Source organism: Hylaeus anthracinus, unplaced genomic scaffold (genome assembly GCF_026225885.1).
Source record: "Hylaeus anthracinus isolate JK02 unplaced genomic scaffold, UHH_iyHylAnth1.0_haploid 12001, whole genome shotgun sequence".
Lineage (NCBI taxonomy): Eukaryota > Metazoa > Arthropoda > Insecta > Hymenoptera > Colletidae > Hylaeus > Hylaeus anthracinus.
The window spans coordinates 14,687,467-14,707,859 of record NW_026534348.1 but is presented as its reverse complement, the minus strand read 5'-3'; the positions used below and the strand labels follow the sequence as shown (position 1 = coordinate 14,707,859).

Here is a 20,393-nt window from a genome sequence, read left to right as displayed (position 1 = left end):
AGAATACCTTCTGAACTGGTGCAGGGCTGCTATAAAATTTAAATGAAATGTATAAGATGAAAAATGTTGAACCATGATACTAACTGTGTCTTCATGTGATTTGTATAGATATGCCTGCTGGGCCTCGTTGTGAGCGACAACAGCACGATCGGCGACTCAGTCATCGAAGACGCATCGGAAGTCACAAACACAGGCAACAACCCTGACGCAGACTCGGGTGAACAGGTAAGAACATTCCACAGTCTTATTTATTTTGTAAATATCCTAAAAATATTCTTTCATAAAATAGATTCACTAAAGAGATTACTGAACGAACTATTTTTAAACATTCCTGCACAGGAATCTCAACCAAAAATATACTAAAAAAAATTCTTAAATGAAATATTCCTATTACATTCTCCTACAAAATATTCTGTTATAAAATAATAATTTCTATATAAAGTATTCCTTCATGTTGAATAAAACTTTATTTAGGAGTTAAGCAAAAACGGCACTTTTGTTCAAACGATAACTATTTATTCTAACGCACAATTTGAATATTCGCACCTGTTTACATTTCTCATTTACTTCTCTATCACTTCTGAGCCTCTCTCTACGTGCGCAGTCCTTTTGTTTTTCTCTCGCACATTCACACTCACATTCTCAAGCAGACGGGATACATACCTATCGCACTGACATTTCTTATTCTATACGACGTACAGTATATATGTATTACACTTTCCAACACTTCAGAAACTATTTCAATATTTCTTAAACTCCTAAACCTCAATCATCGTTTCTTTCATCCGTAACATTCTCTCTCCCCATCAATTACGATTCAACAAGATTCCTCGTCGAAGATAAACGCGCCACTTCGGAAAAACGATTCCAATAGCGATCGTGCACGGTGCCCAACAAACAATTACCACGGAAACGATAAGCTAACCGTGGCCTGTCGAGTCAAAAGCTTAATTCCGAAGTTCCAAGCGAAACCACCCCTATCGCCACTCGATAAGCTCGACGACAGGGGATCGCTCGAACCCCTCGACTCCCAATATAATTCCCTCTCGCGGCTGAAGTGGGGCAAATTGAAGCATCAATCCCATCCGAGCGGGAACGTCTCGCACGCGTCACGGACCGTGTATTTCGTCGGTTTTCGCGCTCGTACCTGTGGATTTCAGGAAAGAATAAGAGAGCCAGGGCGTCGTTGGAGACGTAGGGAAAATAAACACTTTTATTCATGCCAGCCAGCCGGAAATAGGTCGCGGAAACCTTTACACCAGCGCTGAACATGGCGGGGCTTGTGTTTCCCTCGCTCCATCTTTCCGCGTTTTATTTTCTTTCTTTTATCTTCTCTCCTGGGCAAAACACCGTGCACCGGACTCGCGAAAAGTCTTTTACGCCTCGCGAGGCCTCCTCGTTGCCCTTTCGTGCTCTGTTTAGCCAGGCAGTTCGTCAACGGGACTTCCGGCGTCTTGCGCGACTCGACTAATTTCAAGATGACGTTGCGGACACGCTCTTGGGAACACCTCTTTTTCCGGGATTCGGTCGCGAAACGGGTCCACGACTCATGGCGAGTCCCTTCTTCGTGGACTCATCGAGTCTTCGCTTCACATAATTCCGCCTTAAATGTATCGTGCATGTATATTTTTCCGAGCTGCGACGGGTCAATTGTATTCGTCGTTCTTTGGTCCCGATTTTCCTTTGTTCCTCGTCCGATTTGGATGACAGGCATAACCAGAAAACATTTTCAGAAATGTTTTATAAATGTTATATAAAGGAACATTTCGTTAAAGTATATTTTAAGAATATTTTATACAATTATTAAGGTAACTTTACGAAATATTTTATAGAACATTCTTAAAATATTTAGTAGAATTCTCAAAAAGTACTTCGTAGTAGTACATGAAACTACATTTTATAAAATATTCATAAACATTGAAGAAACTGTAAATAGAAGAATCGCAGGGAGATCAAGATAAAATAAGCAGAAGATAAATATTCTGCAACATTCCTTCCACGGAGTTATCCTACAATATTCTATAAGCTACTCTTTCATAAAATATTATCAAAGTGCTCCATAAAATATTGTCTTGCTATTCTCGAAATATCCCTAAAATATTCTTAAGGTATTCCAAGTAAAATAAACTTAATTCATCCATCTATAAAACACTCCAGAAATATCATCAAAGCATTCGAAATAAATACATGCTTCTTCTTTCTTAAACAGTAAACTCTTAATTAAACAATTTATCTGGAACACATCTGGAATACATCCATCAAAGGCCATCGATCCGCTCTTATCGCGTGCCTAGCTAAAGAGCGAGCTCATTTTCCTCTCGTTTTATATTTATATCGCAACTTTTTAACGAAGCATCTTTCGAAACAGGTTCACGTAACACCTTCCTCTCGTCTCCGAGCACGCCTCGCGAAACTTTCGGAGACCTCAGTCGAACGCCACTGGTCCCCTTAACTGTTATCGCCTTTCCTCTAAAAAAAATTCTCCTTTGATAGACGCACCGTGTTCGAAGGTAGTAATTTCTGTTTTCTTTTTTCTTTCTTTTCTTTCTTTTTTTTTTTTAATCGCAGAGGAATTTCAGAGGAAAGTTTCGTTTTTTCCACCCCCCATTCGCGATCCTAGCGACGTCTTTCCGAGATGCCAGAGTTGAAGGGGCTGCCTCTCCCCTTCGTCGAGGAATTTCCACTTTCCTTGAGAGCTTCGAGAACGCGCGGACTAGGAAGCTCCGCTGGCCTACTTTTGGTCGCGGTAAGGCGAGACACGAATGCACCGCGATGCATCGCAGTCGATACACGTGTAACACTTCTTCATATTTCCTCTTAGACGCGGAACGCGTTTTGAATATCGTCGTCGTGCCCGAACTCGCTGGATCGATGGTCCTCCGCCCGCTTTTAGCATCCCTTTGCTCCGTGCGACATAATGGATCCATATACCAGGGGTGGGTTTTCGTAGGTGCTGCACCGAAAAGAAAAAAAAAGATCAGTCCTACGTTAACCCCTTCTTTGACTGTTTCATTTGGAAACTATTGAGCTTTGCCGTCTGGACAATTTTGGGAAACAGTTATTGACAAAACTAGAAATCTTACAGCAGTGGTTTCCAAACTTTTCGCTTGTCTAGAACAGAAGAAACAGTTTCACCTGTTTATGCTTTCATTCAGTAGTGAATTGTGACCACTAATTTCGTGTCAGTAAATCCTTTACGCATGAGGTACCAGTATTTCTTCTAGCTAGGGTGCATGTATAAATAGAATTTAAAAAATTAGAAATAAATGAAATGGCAACATTATAACCTTCTTTAGTTTTAGAAACAATTCAGTGAGTAAATGTAAATTCCTTACATTTTTTTGATAGTTAAAATCTCCAATCCTTCCTTCGTCTGACCCAATATCTTCTACGACTACTTCCAAGTGTCTGACCCAGCACGCGTCACTACCACTGCCGTGACTGATCCACTTCTCTCTCCCCGCAATACTAACACTTTCTTGTTTTGCCAAGAGTGCATTAATGTTGCTCCCAAAATGGTTTTTACTTCGCCATTCAATCGCCTTTCCATTTGAAAAAAAAAAACAGATCGACTTGTAAAATTTCTTCTAAAAACTCGACAAATGGAATTCTTAAAATAAAATAAAATGAGAATTGGCCTGAAATTTCAACATTCGTACCTCTCAAAGTTATTTTCAGCGTAACAGAAACAGGGTCACAATCTGAGATCACGAGTTCGGGAACCCGTCGCAATGAAAATATCGCCGCCATTACGCTCGAGCGTAACTCGAAACACTTCGGCGAAATAGGCTCGACGATTTTTCGAGAGAGAAAAGTGGATCTAACCTCTGTCACCCTGCTACGGCGATAATGGAAACGTTACGCAATGGCGACAGGGCACATTTTTCCGATACCCTTGAAGACTTACACGAAATTGCTGTCAAAGAGTGACGACTAATGTGCGTGTAATATATAACGTGTTCAAATTCTATTTCGCAGAAAATAATGTAATATTCGCGCGTAACAATTCGTTTACGTTAATTCTTTTTTTGCGCTCTCATGTTATTTCTCATTCTCAATTGTACAGAGTCACAACTCTTCGTGTACCGAAACGTTTAATACACACATTAAACTAAGACTCGTGTAGCCATAAATAGCAGAATTAAGTTTCTATAGCAACGAGTAATGTACGCCACGAAACAACAGGACGGTAGCGCATCGCACATTTCAATTTGCATAAGGGATAACACTCTTTAAACCGCGGCCTCTTTTTACCGTTAATTATTGTATATCCTCCGCCAGAAAATGTTGCACTAATTAAACACGCTTGTTAAAAAATACGCGCACAATAGCGTAGAAAATAAAATTATACCAAGCGAAAACAGAGAACACTCGTCGTTCCTATGTAGGTCACTCCAGCAATTTTTTCCCTCCGCGTGTTTCGCGTTCGAACTTCGCTCTCTTGCCGGCCAACCGCTTAAACAATCTTCAATCCGTCGGAAAACTGAAGAAAAACTTTCTCCGCGCTTTCATACTGTCGAAAATAGAAGTAGTTCGCGGGAAAATGTGCGACCTACACGAGCATCGATGTCACTGGTATCTGATCCTTAATCCTAGCATGAACATGGGATTTCTCAGGAATTTTATAACGTGAAAACTACTTAAGCTATTCCGTTAGAACATTGTACTATTATTTATGGATATCTACAAACTTTTTACTGTTACAGTATTTAACAGTTTCAAACTGACTGCTTGCGCATCACAATTAGTATTTTAAAAAGGAACAGAATATTAATACACAGAAATAAGATGTATATTAATGATTTCTTTAATACTAAATATTCGACGTTTTGTTAAATTCCATACGATTTACTCCACCTAAATAATGCCTAGAATCGATTCGACGGAAAATAGTATCCACGGTTACTTTATTACGTACTGTCTCCTGTAACATTAGTTCGTATATGCTCGTACTTTTGTATGCGAATACAAACCAGTTTCGAATGCGACACATGCATGCATGATGCGATACGGGGAGCACACTATACAGAGGTCATCTTCGAGAATAGTATTACTGCTTATAGAAAGCCCTGTACCCGTAATACGTATCGAATTCATAAATTCCAGTTTGCGTATTCGAAATGCGATAACGTTAACCGCATTTCCTCGTGATATATATTCTTTAAAGCGATGAATCAGAATTTTATATAATCTGCTGTGGGAATCGCGGTATTATTGACCATTCAGGTGTAGTTCTCGTAACTAGTGCGATTGGTTTATTTGATTGAAATATACGGAGTACCTTCGGAAAAGAGATAGCTGCATTTATAAAAATCTAGGAAAGGAACGTTTCATTTAAGCAGCTCTGAATTGAGAGGAAATCTTTTGGGAAGGTTCTTATCTCGAGTTTCAAGACCAGCTGATCTAATTTTCTAACTTCAATTTTCTTTTAGCCATTCATGCATGACATTTTACGTCGTGGGGATACTTGCGCCACCATTTAAGTAACAAGTGCCGCATGCTGCGCAAGGTAAACGCGCAAGAAATTACTCACAGTCGAATATTATGTAATTCAATGGAGAATAAGTTATCGTTTCACTTCAGTATGAAGAAATACATACTATACAATAAAGTATAATTTGTAAACAAGTTCAGAGGGAATATATGTTTATGTAAACTTCGTTCCACTCTTCTACCCTAAAAAATTAATTCGAGCTACCACAGCGTTGCTTCGATCCCCTCTTCCGTATCTCCCATATCCATCATCCCTTCCCCTAAACGCGTCTCCGTCGTAAACCAAAGACAAACGAGCCCTCCGTCATCGAAGCTTTACAACAGCGTCGTCTCAGTATCGATAAAAGGAAGCTAACTGATTGCCGATAAAAAAATCACCGTAAAACTTTGAGCACGTGGGGGGGATCAGAATTCTTCAGGGGTTCTCAAACGTGGCAGTTCTCGTCAGGTTTACGCGAGACTTAGGAAACTTCTGGCGTAACACCCAACAGGCGAGCTGAAATAAAATTTCCAAGGTGGAGGTGTGCGACGTCAGGAGTGCAGCGAATCGCTGGTAACCATTCTCGAACTCATGGTGCCAGAACCATAAATCCTGTAGCACGTTTTTTGAGCGTTTAGTGCCGTCGCGAGCCTTTTACGAATGATCGCCACGACGCATGTCGAAGAATGACGCCCAAAACGAATTTTTAGCAACTTTCGGTCCTGAGGTATTTAAACGGCATATTGAAATCCGAGGAAAAATGGAATTTGCTTTGTTTAAAATGACAATTTTGTACTTCGACCGACATACACAGTTGATTAAATATTTAATCGATCGCAGCATTTAGATTACCAAGTCTAATTTATTTTAATACGAACATCGATAAATATAAAATTGAAGAGTTAATTAGCCACATAAATTAAATTTGAGGGTAAGGATCCTTTCCATTTATTAATTCGGCTAATTACACTGATAAAGTGATACGGCCTTCCTTTTTTAATTTCAAAAATTCAATAGCTTGTATAATTGCTATCTCCTAGACCTACAAAATTACGTGAAAATCAGGCAGTAGGACACTTCGCGGATATTCTTTTTAGGAGCCGTTTTCTATGAAAGGAAATTCTCTATGAATATTTTTTAAAGGCGACCTACATACGGAAAGCAAGGCATAAATGGGTTAAACAAAATCCATACCATCGTATGGAGATTTTCAGGGCCTCGTTCGATAGCCTGACACATATCCGCGATCGGATTTCAGCATAATCCGAGCGTACAGGTCTTTACCCAAGAATGGACCAAGCCAAACGAAATTCGGTGAATAGGACCGATAATCCCGTAAGACAACCGTATTCCACGTATCGCGTACGAAAATAGTTTCGCATAGAGAAATATCTGATATGCGATCGGATAAGGCAAACGGGTTCATATCTGGTATAGGAAATCGTGCCAAACTTCTATCCTTCGTCCCGTACGTTTCTTTTTTGATATTTCACTGCAAAACAAATTTGTTCTGCACCTTCTAAAATTGAATTCCAGTTTTTCCACGTGCTTTCAGAACTGGATAACTCCAACCAAAATCTCCAGACACATTCTTATGTTTACCAGGAAAATTATTTATTATTATTCTAATAAAATTACAAGAAATTATATTACAGTTTTCTTGTATGAAACAGTAACTTTTGTGGGTCATTTATTGTTGTGACATTAATAGAACAGTGAAAACAATTTTTGTACGTTCCAATTCCTGTGACATTTCCGTATAAATTTCTGTGACACTCTACGTAGTATTTATGGATGTATTAATAAAACATTTCCAAGTTTGGCTGGCACAAACACTAACACCATTGCAAACGTACTTGATTTTTTGCACCCAGTACAGAAGAAAAACTGTCGCGCGTTCGCTATTATTTTCGTTGAAATATTCGCTGCGGCGATTTTTACTTTAATAAATCTGTTAATCGATGGTGCTCGCTTTACAAAAATTTGTTAGAGGCTATTCGGGTGTAGGATATTGAATCTTCGCGTAATAAAAATTCCCAACTTGGAAGAGGAGTTTGATGGGTTTCTTTCAAGCTTCGATTTTGAGCATTGATTGCGTGAATGCATTAAAATTAAAATTACAAGTAAAATTTTTAGATACTACAGCATTAACAATGCATTTGCATTCAGGAAAATATACGAAATTATGTAGCTTTCTATATCGTGAACATTTATTTCTCTTCGTCTGACCAGCCGATCCGCGACTACTTTTAAGTGTCTGACCCTGCACGACCCGCGATCACTTCCAAGCCTGCTCGCTCTTTCTACCTTCCTTCGTCAGATTATTTTCCTCTTTTAATTAACCACGCGAACCTTAACCATATCTACTTTTACTTCTTAACACGTTGATCGATCCAGCAATGGATGACACGATTTTTCATTAGGGAACTAAAAAAATGAATTTTGAAGGCGAGGCAGTAATAAAAATAAATCCGGATAAGATTCGTAAACTTTTTCGAGGTTATACAATTAAATACCAGGACAAGTACTATATCGTCTAATCTTCAATAGTCTCGAAACAAAATTTTAACTCTATAGAAATTTTCACGAGCTTTACTTCAGCAGCCAAAACATATCGAATTGATAACCCGCAAACCTAACAAAATCCTCATTAAATCTTCCCACTTCTTATCTCGTAAAAATCGAAAACATTTGAAAAAATCTAAACCAAAAATCTAAACCGACTCCAGTTTCTCCTTGCCCCCCCCCCCCCCCCGCGTATAGGAGATTCGTTTTGATGTCTTCCGTCTCGGGGACCGTGTATCAGAGAAATCGAGTTGCCAAATTTTCCAAGCCCGCGAAAGTTCGGCAAACCTGTGCTCATTCGGTATTCGCGATGCAGCAAAAGGAATTCCTGAAAATACGCGCGGTCCCGAGACAAACGTTATTTCGATACTGCCGCGACATCCTAATTCGCTCGCGAAATCCGGCTGTGCGCAGCCAGCAAGGACGTAGGGGGGCGGAGGGTTCGAAAGGTGGAGGGCACGGGGCGCCGACTGTATTCGCGAAGTTAGTTTTACGCTCGGGGCTGGCGTGCAATGCAATCACCGCGAAACAGTGAAATATCCGAAAGGAAATGTACGGGAGCGAGGGATATACGTCGGGCACGAATTTCCCATACGGGATATGACCTTGTTCGCCTTATCCGCGAACGTATCAAAGGTATTTTTCCATGCGAATCTATTTTCGCATGCGATTCGCGGGAATTGGTCTTATTGGAGGGTATCGGTTTCGTCCAAAATCTCGTTCGGCTCGCTCCGTTCTCTGGGAGAGTTTTGTAATTGTATTCTTTGCAGGATTTCATCAGTTTTTATTTATTTTTACACTGATGTCGGGTGTTTATTGTTTCTCGTTTACCTCGTGTAGGGAGATTGTAAATGGTGGAGAGTTCTAGTGATCTTTTGCTTCCGTGGCACACTTTACGCTGTAGGAACACTACTGTCTGGTTAACGAGCACCGCGTGGTGCGCAAGCTGGATGCGATCGAGTGTTATGTGACACCATTCGAAGAAAAGACGCGTGAATTGCCAATCGGAGCAATTTTAGCGTATACAAAGTACTGCCAAGTGAATATAGTTCCACAACCAATTACGTTTCTTTTGAGTAGCTTCGTGTATGGATGATCTAATAGTTTCTGAAATATTAGACACATAAGTTTTCTCCCTCAAAATCGCTGAAATATCACACTGTGCGTCCTATTCTTTATTCGCTGTCCATCTCTACCTTCATCGCATTTCCCCTCCACTTTTCAAGTTGTGTAACGGTACATATTTATTCTGTTACTACCCATCCATTTCATCTCTTCACAGAATTTTTCACCATGTAACGGGACATGAATTTCAGCTGTTCGAAAATAAAAAGATTTTCAATCTTGAAATTTCGTATGACTCCCATTGTTCGTTCCAAGCCACAAAGGTCTGAAACCACTTTAACTGCGCACGTTAGCCCCACGTGTCAATGGGTTCGTTTCATGCAATAATAACCAGCGGAAAAAAAAGAAAATTAGCTCGACGACAAAGAAAGTGCACGAAGGAGGACGCCGGGCGTCGAAAGGTCTTCGACAGAAGACCGTGCGTGCCGTGACAATGAACATTCCTATCTCACCCTTGGTGGCGCGACGCGGAGCGTCGCTCGGCCAGGCTCTAGTGGCGCTCTCGAAGAACAGAAGGGTGAAAAGCGTCGACGAAGCACTCGCTGGTCTATCGTGCACCCAGGGCTAATTGTCTAATTGCATTTAACGGGTGTTCGATTTCAAAGGTGGCTGCTTACAGGCAAAACGGTGTACGTCGCGGGTCTGAACGTTTCATACGTAATGGCGGTCGTTTGACGCAGGCTGCGGGCCACGGAAATTACCGTAACCGATGCTAATATCATTCCCCGAGACTGAGTCGATTTTACGTGAAAGCAAACGATGCACCGCGTCGAGACGAGAGAAAAAGAAAACAGAGAAGTTCGTAAAGAAAATACAATTACCATATCTGAGTACTTCAAACAAACCTTATAATACGTATCTTGTTCCATACCACTCATACTTGAAACGTTCCTTTCGTTTACTTCTCATGCGTTTAAATTAGTGGTAAATATTACTTATTATGGAAAACGTATTACATAACAATATTTTATTTAAACGTTTGTATCATTAATAGGTTCTGATTTTCGTGGCACTTCGTAAATGGTTGAGAAATTTCATGTTTGGAAAAGAATACTCGAATTAGTTATACGAAAAATGTAAAGTAATTTTGTGTAATAGATAGGAATCCCTCAACTATCTAGCCCTAACTGGAACCCTGTCCCGCTGAAAGATACAGGCGAAACAAGTTGATCTTCCGGTTACGTTGGTTAATGCTCGCGAACTAGATTACGTTTACGGTTCGCGTAATCGTTCCAGAGACGTAAAAATGTATGGGATACGTGCTCCAGCATGCCTGCACGGAAACTGCATCGTTAAACGTGGAACTCGCGTCTCGAGGAACGCTCTTATTCTATTTCGGAGAGACTGGGTTCGACGACTGGGGATGCCTGACGAGAGAATATCGATTTTCTACATTTTTGGCTAATACGAACCGCCTGCCGGAGAGTGAGGGGAGAAATTGAACGATTCTAGTGGTACTTATTCGGGAGCACGATCGGTAAATCTGCAGTGCCTCAAAATTGCATAGTTTGAGTACAAATAAAATGGTAACCTTCAGTGAGGCAATTATTTAAATATTTGGACATTAAACGTGTACCATTGTTTACTTTAGCGATCATAGGACAAATTCAAGCTGATGATCAATCTTAAAACGAAACTCCCATGACATTTTATTGTGAATATTAGTTCCAATAAATAAATGACAATTAACATTCAATCGACCGAGGCTAACAAAAATTATTTGACCGTAATTTTCAAGCTTAAACATGCTTATTTGGTATCAAGGGAGAACCTTCTAAAAAATTTGCAAACCAGTGCTTCAAATAAATGTTCTTTCTGGACAGGGGGGACAGATTCGCCCGAATCCATCCACGACCCAATAATTTCGCGAATTACACGACGTCACGTTCCACGAAATAATTGGAATTTGCCAGCGGATATCGACGATCGTTCCTCGTGTACATTTGCTAATTCAACGCCCACGCGGACCACTTGCATCGCGAATCTATTTTCCTTGAATTTTGAAGAGCCAGTCCCAGAATAAACGTTTTCTCTCTCCGGTTTGTTTCCATCGCGTTGGATGACGGCACTCGCTGATACATCGTTTGTACTCGAATTGCTTTCCGATGGCTCGGAATAATAATTTTTCGATTTTCTAAAAGGCTACATCGTAGTAATCGAAATATGCATGAGATCAAAACCTCGACTACAGCCTGTTAAAATGGAAAAATGAATGTTTGATGTATTGGACGCATGATCGCATACTATCGCTAGGTAGCGATGTTCTATCATTTTTAAACTATACGATGCAGGTGTTTATGCAAGTTCTTATCATTTCGTCTTCTAAATGTCGCAACATATATTATATTCTTTTTTATTTCATATAATTTATGCATTTATTCATACTCTTGTATATTTTTAAAGGGCTCCGTGTTATTATTTCAACTCTCACAAAATGTAGCAGTTGCAAAATAAGCAATGAGAGTTGGAAGAGTTTCAATGCTAGAAAATGGGGGCAATTAAGGCGATGTTTCATCGAGGACCACCCTTTTAAATTGTACCTACGTTTCTTCAGCTTGCATGATTCAATCGTTCCACTACTTTTCCTTTCGAGTTGCTCTCAATTTCCCCGACTTTCATACCTATTCGAATGTCTGTTCCCTCTTTTCAAGCTTCACATACACCAAGTTCATATCACCGAACGATAAACCTCGCTGTGCCATGCACGCGATATCCGTTATGTCTTTCCTAGTTCCTGGATGCGAGCACACACTGAACGTGTGTACGTATCCGTGTATGTATACCTTGTGAGCAATTGTAGTTCGACAAAGCTACTATTATTTGCATCGTCTTCATCCTCTTGAATACAAAACGATTCCCTTCCAAGCGGTACAACATTTATCGTTAGAGCACTACCGTGCTTTTAAATGGTTTGTTAAAGCCACTTCGCAATCTTCCGCGACAATAAATGTTGTAAGGACTTCGAAAGCAGTCGTAGAACTTCCTTCTCTACGGGGTTGTAACTACGTTATTTATAAGTATCTTTTCTTTTAACTACCGTTTATAGCATCGTCCCCGAAACTTTCGTGTACTGTCGGCAATAATTGTCAGTCTTGTACAAACTATGCTTTTACTTAGTGCTTCGAGCGTGAATTTGCACAAAAATATTATTTACAACCTTCTACGTGGTTGTATTTAAGTAAAGACTGAAACTGTGTCTCGAAAGAATGATACAAAATGTAAAAACGAGGCGAAAAGGGAACGTAAAAAATATATGAATAGAACAAACAAAAAACGTTGGAGATTTCACGTCGTAAAACCTCGTCGTTTCACGCTCCTCAGGATCAGCCTCCAACACCTTTCCAGGACCTCCTCTCATCTTCCAGCGAATGAAAATCAGAGCTCCAAAAAGCTTATCTTTCTCAGCGTGGAACTCAGATTTCGTTCACTTCTTTTTGGTCGAAATGAAAGCTAGACCCCTGGATTAGAGGTGTATTTAGTTAATCAACCCCCTTACAGAATCCAACGGCATTATGAAGAAAAAGAAGATCACGTCACGAGTGTTTACTCCTCTGCTGCTCTTCACAACCTTTTTCGCTTCTCGTTATACGAGCCACTCGTCGCGCGGCAACCACCCGCACGCATACACACACAAACACACATACATACACAGCGTCTCGTTTAATTCATATTTCTAAATTCTGAAAGGGCGCGCTATTTTTATCCTGTACTTTAGCAAAAATGCCCGCAACCGTGACTAATACGCGTCACATTTTCAATAAAAAGTTTCACAACGCAATGCTCGCTTTGGGAAAAATAATCTTTGAATGCGAGGCATTACACAGGAACGAGAGTAAACATGTAAAATATGGTGGGAATGAAATAGCGAGAGGCACGATGTGAAGAAGGTAAGTATAGAAGTTACGGGCCTTTAATAATTAAAAATAATGTAACGCGTAGTAGACGTAAGTAATAAAATTAAACCTCTGCTTCCATTAGCAATGAAATTGTAGCTTATGGAGAAAATTGTTTAACCCGAGTATTTCCTAATGCGGAAGAGAAGCATCACTCATGCAGTGTGTTTTACGTTGTCTTTGTTCGAACTTTATTTCAGCAAAAATTCAAATTTTATGGCGAGTGACGATTGCCAAACTTCCTTTGTTAGTAATCAAACATGCACGTGTAATATACATTATATATGAATAATTTGTAAATATTCTCCGATATATTTCCCAATTCAGAATAAATCATGATATATTTTGCAAATGTAAAGTAACTAATTCAGTTTTACTGGAAAAAGGATATAAGCGATAGCTTCCGAACACGTGAGCTTCATAAGCAAAATATACACTCGATCCACTCGACTACTCGTCCACCCTGAACAAACAAACAACAGTAGCCATCTTCGAAGCGGGACCCTGGGCAAAATAATAAAGGGCTCCTGGTCACAAGTTGCGTGGGACGTAATCGTTCGAGGATCGTCGTGTCTTGTAAAACTTTCGCAATTTCGAGAGAGAGGTGTGACTGACGTGTAATAACCCCCCTGCCACCGGCATACCCCGTACCGAGATGATTCCCAACCCTCCGCGCTGCCACGCTTTTCAAACCGCCGCGGAATTCATGCCGGAGCATCGATTTTACCTTTAACCGAACCACCGCTTACAAATTAACCCCGGAGTGGAGCCATTTTTTTCCTTTCCTCCCCCAGTCCCCTTTCTAGATACCCCCAAGAGCGTGTCTCGATGGGAACAAGTTAAATTAACCCACGGGGGATGGGGGTCGGGCGGGCTGTCTCTTTTCGTGGCTGTTTCTACGAGTCTCACTCTACTTGGTCGATCCCCGCCACCGAGCTTTTCACGGGTAAAACATCGGAAACCATTATTTAAAAGCGCGCGGGTATAATATCCGCTCCCCCGCGTTTCATTAAAATGTGGAACTCCGGCTTTTAATCAAGCAATCCGAACGGCGCCCGATATTCGATGGGATTTATGTTTTAACTGTAACCGGGTCAGCCAAATCACCGCAGGGGACGAGAAATCATTATGCTATTTAGAAATCGGTGGTCCGATCCGGCAGGAGTTCACCTATAGTGATTTTAGGAATCCTCGATCCTTTTTGTAAAGGTTCCCTTCCAATATTAATTCGTGTGCTTATGATACATTTAAAAATATGTATTAGGTTGTCCAAGATGTTCGTGTCAATTTCTAAGAAACATTCAAAAACATGTTTGAATTTTAATATATACTTATTGGATTACATAGGTGCCATTTTATTTCACAACCTTTCCACCTTTTAAAGGATCTATGCATGTTATTTGTTTTCAACCACTTCGATATATTCAGCCCTGTACCACCTACCAAAAATCGACATGGACTTTCCGGACAACCCAATAAAATAAATATATGCAAGAGGGATGAATATAGAGTTATAGGCACCATTTTTTTTTTCTTTTTTTTTTTGAAAGCTTCTCTTCCAGAGAAAAAAATGTCTGTGCTCAAAGTATATTTAAAAATGTTTATTTACTGTATATTAATGAAGGTACAAGCAAATTGTCATAAATTGCAAGGGACATGTAAATGGAACGAAAAGACCCAAGAGTTTGTCTTTTTAAAATACGTAGACCTGCGTGTAATTTTAGAAAAAGAGTTCCTGCTCCGACTAGTTCGAGGAAAGTGAGTTTTTAAGAAAATTGACTTTACAGCTTGGTTGCCCGTCAACTTTTATTCAACTTCTGTCTTGAAAACTTTTATTTTCGACATCGAGGGATGTAATTAAGTCCTTTGCGTCTAGAAACCCATAAAGTACTTTTTATTTTTTAAGAGCCTCTTTCATCCTCCCGTCGCAACCAAAATATTTTTTAATTACAGAATCATATCTTCCTTCTTGAAATAAAATCGTTTCGTGACGAAATTGAAGCAACTAATAATTTATCAACGAAAGTCGATAGTATTGCTAAAGATATCAATATAATAATAATATTAACCAACAGACGTTTACAGACGTATAAGAAACGAGCACTATTTCATGACAACTTAAATTAGTACAGATCTAATACGAGCGATAGATTCAGCTTGAAAAATGTATTCAGCCTATTCCTAAAGAGAACCTGAATTAACTTCGGATGACCTGAATTTCAAAACTATCACTAAACAATCTAATAATATCAGTGAACAAAACAGAGCCGTTACATCTAACATACAGAATATTTTTAAATACGACGCTTTAATTATCCGGATAGCATTACAGGGACTCCTTTTCGCTCCAATTGTCCTCAACGAATTTCTCCCCAAATTAATTATCCGATATCAGACTCCAATCAAAGCGGAGCCTCGAAGAAGAATAATCACATCTCCGATTCCCCCGCGTCTTTGTAATCGATCTCCGCCGGGCTCGGAGTATTTTAATCGACGTGGAATGATCGTCGAGAAAAAGGATAATGAAGACACGGTTGAAATCGCAGGTGGAACAGAAAGCAGCCGCGAATAATCATAAATACAAGGTGTTAATCCCGCGCTATCAGTAGCTCTGCGGACTCACAGGGCTGAGGCTCCTCGGTTTTATCGTCCCATAAAGCCTCTTGCTGGAGAATCATTCCGTATTTAACGTACGTACACCCGACTCAGACCTCCCTCCACTATCGTCCCTGTTACTGGAAGAAAATTTCTGTTTTACACCGTCACGACGACGCTCGTACCTCGACGCTCGTTAGGGCCTCCATTAGACACCGAATGGAGTCATCGACTGTGTTAGAAATTGCGCAAGCAAAGTACATGATAATTCCGAAGATTTATGTGGATTCTTAATGGGGACTCTTTTGGGAGGGAAGAGATATGTTTAATTGCTCTGTTGATCTCTCGCAGTAAATTAGAATTAATGGCGCTGGGAAACTTATCGCGAACGACATGACGTGGTTCAACTTAAGCTTTTATCATTCTTGCGGTGTGTGGATTAATATAATAGTTGTTTCTTCAGAATTTTCGTGGGACATGGTAAATTGAAATTTTAAACGATTCAGTAATGAAGAAGAGAAGAATCGAGCCAGAGACTTGTCCACAGCTGACACAAGAAGTACCAAATCAGTGAAACAATTCTAACAAGGAGTCCACTAGAGGGACACCGCGCGTACTGCGCGTTTCTCACAAGTACTCTGTCCTACCTAACATTCATATACAGGGTGATCCGCTCGCTAGTAGACACAATGGACAACCACAACAATAGCCGACCATCATTATAGACTTTATGACGACGACCCACGAGCAGAAACATCCCTCGGCACACACATTTTCACTCATACAGCCGCTTTCGTTGCGGGGGTCACCGTCATAAAGTCTACAATGACGGTCAGTTATTGTTGTGGTTGTCTATTGTGTCTACCAGCATCCAAACATCCAGCGTCTAAGGTTGGTCCCTGATAGGTAACCTTCCTTTTCACCAACACAAAAGTAAATATAAAGCAAGGATTCAATGATTTTAATAACTTCACGAGTTGAATGTCCAATAAATATACACTCTAACCATGCCGACCAATCGTGCAGATCGCACTCGAGTCATTCGCATTGATAACGAAAGGACAGGTGACAGGATCGACCAGGCCAGCGACAGAGCGCTCGTCTCGGATGCTTTTCCAGGAACGTGATTATTGGAAACGGTTAAGAAAGTGCCTGGAGATACCGATCTGGGACTTCGATCTTGGTCCCCGTGCCTCCATTAGCAATGGACGGAGATGGAATCGGTAAGATGACGGGAGGACAAGCGTGGTTAAAGGAGCGGAGACAGCATCGAGGAGAAGAGCATCGAAGACGTACAGAGACGAGCCTCTCGCTAGCCTGCTGTTGCTTTCAATAATTTGGGAGTCTAATGCACCCCCAGGCCTGCCGTTTCTCGAAGATCGAAGAAAGACAGTCCGGGGGGATGAAAATAGCAGGATCGAAGGAGCTCAAGGTGGGAGAGAGACAGGGATAAATTGACACCTGCACGCGAGGGCCTTGGTGCGCCGAGGACGAAAAACTCGACGAGGAGGAGGAGCCTGAATAATGCAGTCGACGCGAGGATCTCCTGCTTAAAAGTCCGATCATCCGTTTTACTCCCAACGTTTCGAGCACCCGATAGAGGACCCCGATAGAGGAGCAACTAGGTGACATTAGCGCCGATCGAACCACGGTGAACTTCGATTAAGAGACGGCCATGAAAGAATGATGGAGAAGAGTTGCTCTTGGAGTAGGATTTTCTGACACTGTGATTCATTCGTTGCCTAGATAGACTGAAGTGTGATTTTGAATGGCTTTCTGGAAAGTGCCTGGAGGAAGTGTTTCTTCCCAGTCCTTTGGATGGTTAGATTAGGTTTGTATTGTGATGTTTAATAATCAGGTAGAATATTGAGAAGAGGTGGTACCCCTTTAACGTTCTATCTTGAAAACTAATGAAAATCGGGTAAATACATCAAGAGCTCTTTCACGCGACGATACCGCGTATCGCGATACGCGTATGCAGGATACCGATGGTACACATAATGTTATGGAAGCGTTCAGACGGCGATTCTTGCGAGATACAGTATTGCGATACTGATTTTCGGTATCCGCGGTTGGTCGGCCGCCGGCAACTTTTTCTGCGTCGGGGCGGCCGACGAAACATTGAAATAGATGCGAGCATTCACACGACGCTGCACAGTATCGTCGAATTCGTTCACCTTACTTATAAAAAAATTTTAGACATCCGATAATAATTGAAGAATTTACATGGATCGTTACAAAGTTCTTCGAATAAAATATGACAAGCTCCCTTTTCTTCTCTTATATTATTAATGGGATGAACCCAATACTTTCTCTCAACTTTTCTCCTTTTAGTAGCTCTTTTATGTAGAAACCAAATGGATAAAGCTTCAATCTCATCCATTATTCCAGAAAAGTTTTCACTAACTAAGAACGCGTGTTTCTCAAGCGAGAAGATACGTTTAATTGAAAAACAAATGATCAACACCGAGCTACGAAATTAGTTGGATAGAGTATCGTATAAGTATCGATACGGGTACTGTCGTGTGAAAGAGCTCTAAGGGTCAATGAGTTCATTTTGAAAAGCACTATCGCATGATCCCCCCAAAATATATATTTCCATTTAAAAAACGAAACTTCACCATGATAACTTTTAAATTAACAATATAACAAAAATTTCGTTTACGCCACGATATAGAGCCCATTGTATCCTGCAATTTACATATAAACAATTTTTTCGTATCATCAATAGTTATTGAATTATGCGTTTGTCACACTTTAGCGTATATTCAAGTTATGATACCCCTTTATTATTGACGAATAAAAGTAATTGTATCGCGAAAGAAATTCACAAGGCAACCAATATTCCTCCACTACATTACCTTTATCATTATCTTCGATTAAATGCCAGGATTTTAGAAACGAGTACATTTCGAGTTACGACGCAGCATTTATTACACAAATACTTCGGTATTCCAGCATTCTATTTCCCACAGTAAGCATGGCCTTGTAGTCCTCAGTCTGACACTGAAAGTATCCCCATTGTACCTCTCAACCCTTCTATGACGTACGAACCTCAAAAGGAGTATAATTCCAGGCAGTTAACCGCGTCAAAAGACTCGTGCAATTCACCAGCCAAGATACAAAACCAGTGTGGTGGAAAGTTACGAAAGGTCCTGTTACTAAGATTCCACATCTACTCATTTAACCACAGCTTCCACAGACATAGGTTAATTTCTTTATTACAGCCAGTCCTGTAAGTATTCCTACTCTCTATATCTATTCAAGAAATTTGTCTAAATTAAATGTCAAGTCCGATGTTTCCACCTAAATTTTTGTTATAAATACATACATGTATAAAGCCTGTTCGTGTACATGTCCATAATGGAACATTTATTTAAAAACATTTAGGCAAACTACTTCGATAGACGTAGATGGTACGAATACTTATGGGACTGACTGTATATGTATCTTCATCTACTTGACCCAGTTACTTACTCAACCGTCTCCCCTTATGATAAAAAAATAACCTGTCTTCCCATCAGGTAATTTGGATACAATTTCATTCTACAACCGAGTCTTCCCCACCCTCGACCATCGAGGTCTCCCCGTTTCCGCTCCCGTTTGAGGTCCGCATTATCCCCTAACCCTCTTTCAGGAAGAATGAGTCGTTAGCTTATGCGTACGGCAAATTTGCAGACCTGGTTCCTTTTCACGCCCCGATATTCCGGTACCTATTGTTATTAAAAGCAGCCCATTATCGCCGAGCGTAGCGCCAAAATTTAAATCTCTACGAAAGGGCCCCGCCGCGTTTAAACGGCTCGGTATCCGCTACCGAGGCGTTCGTTTTCAGACACCCGAGATTCATAAGCGCTTCCGAATATCATTACGCGGATAACCGGTCTCACAAAACGTCGAACGCTCCCACCGCCCTCGAGGGCACGACGCCTGTGAGATTTATTTCCGCAGCTTACTCCTTATCCTGCTTAAGACATCAGTCTTTTTAAGCCTATTACGCGTCCCTTTTAACCCGACACCGACCGTGAACGGAGCTCTACTCTTTCGCCTCCGCGGCCGTCTTTCGGTGGGCTAACGTTATATATAAACTCCCGTAATCCCTTGTTACGCTCGACATCGTTATTTACCTCTGTTCAAGCCTTCCGAAAATAGTCCCGCGATCCATTAGCGCTTATTGCACCTTCGCTGCTTTGCGAATGCACGAACTCGGGAGTGGACGCAGCGGAAATGTCGAGGTCCATTTGTGCCATCCGTCGAGGAGGAATTTCAAATCGATTATCCAAGAAGTCCACCTGTGTGTTGAGAGGAATGAGGATATAATTGTCACTCAATCGATATCTAATGGAGTCTTCAGGTACCCTAAGAATAAGCTAAGTTCGAGAATTTTTTTCAGATATTTATTAAAAGCAGGGAAAAATTCAAGTAGGGTATTTTATCAAATGCATATTAATGTGTAAAAACAATTTTTTTTATATATTCTTCTCCTAAAATAGTGGCTTCAGTACCCAAGATTTTAAAACGCTCTCTTAAAGCATCTTTTACGCGATGTCTCAAACGGGCGAGAGGATTGAGCACACAGATTTCAACCTAGAATAAAAACCCGAACATTGTAAAAAAATACCGTTTCCTCGCAAAATGGTGAACAAACAAAAATCGATTCTTTGAATTTTCTGGAGTGGCCTTACCCCTTAGAGAACAATTCTCCAAGGGTGCCATTTTTTTCTACTCATCAAACTAGAACAATT

At 40.6% G+C, this 20,393-nt stretch overlaps 1 protein-coding gene across 2 annotated transcripts in view; it reads left to right on the top strand.

The window, feature by feature from the left end:
• Positions 1–20,393, top strand: part of LOC128890569 (protein madd-4) — a 291,690-nt gene that overhangs the window by 160,526 nt on the left and 110,771 nt on the right. For both annotated transcript variants that reach the window (XM_054149201.1, XM_054149200.1), the window contains exon 2: positions 109–225. In XM_054149201.1, coding sequence (XP_054005176.1) covers positions 109–225 — 117 coding nt within the window. The remainder of the gene's footprint in view (positions 1–108; positions 226–20,393) is intronic.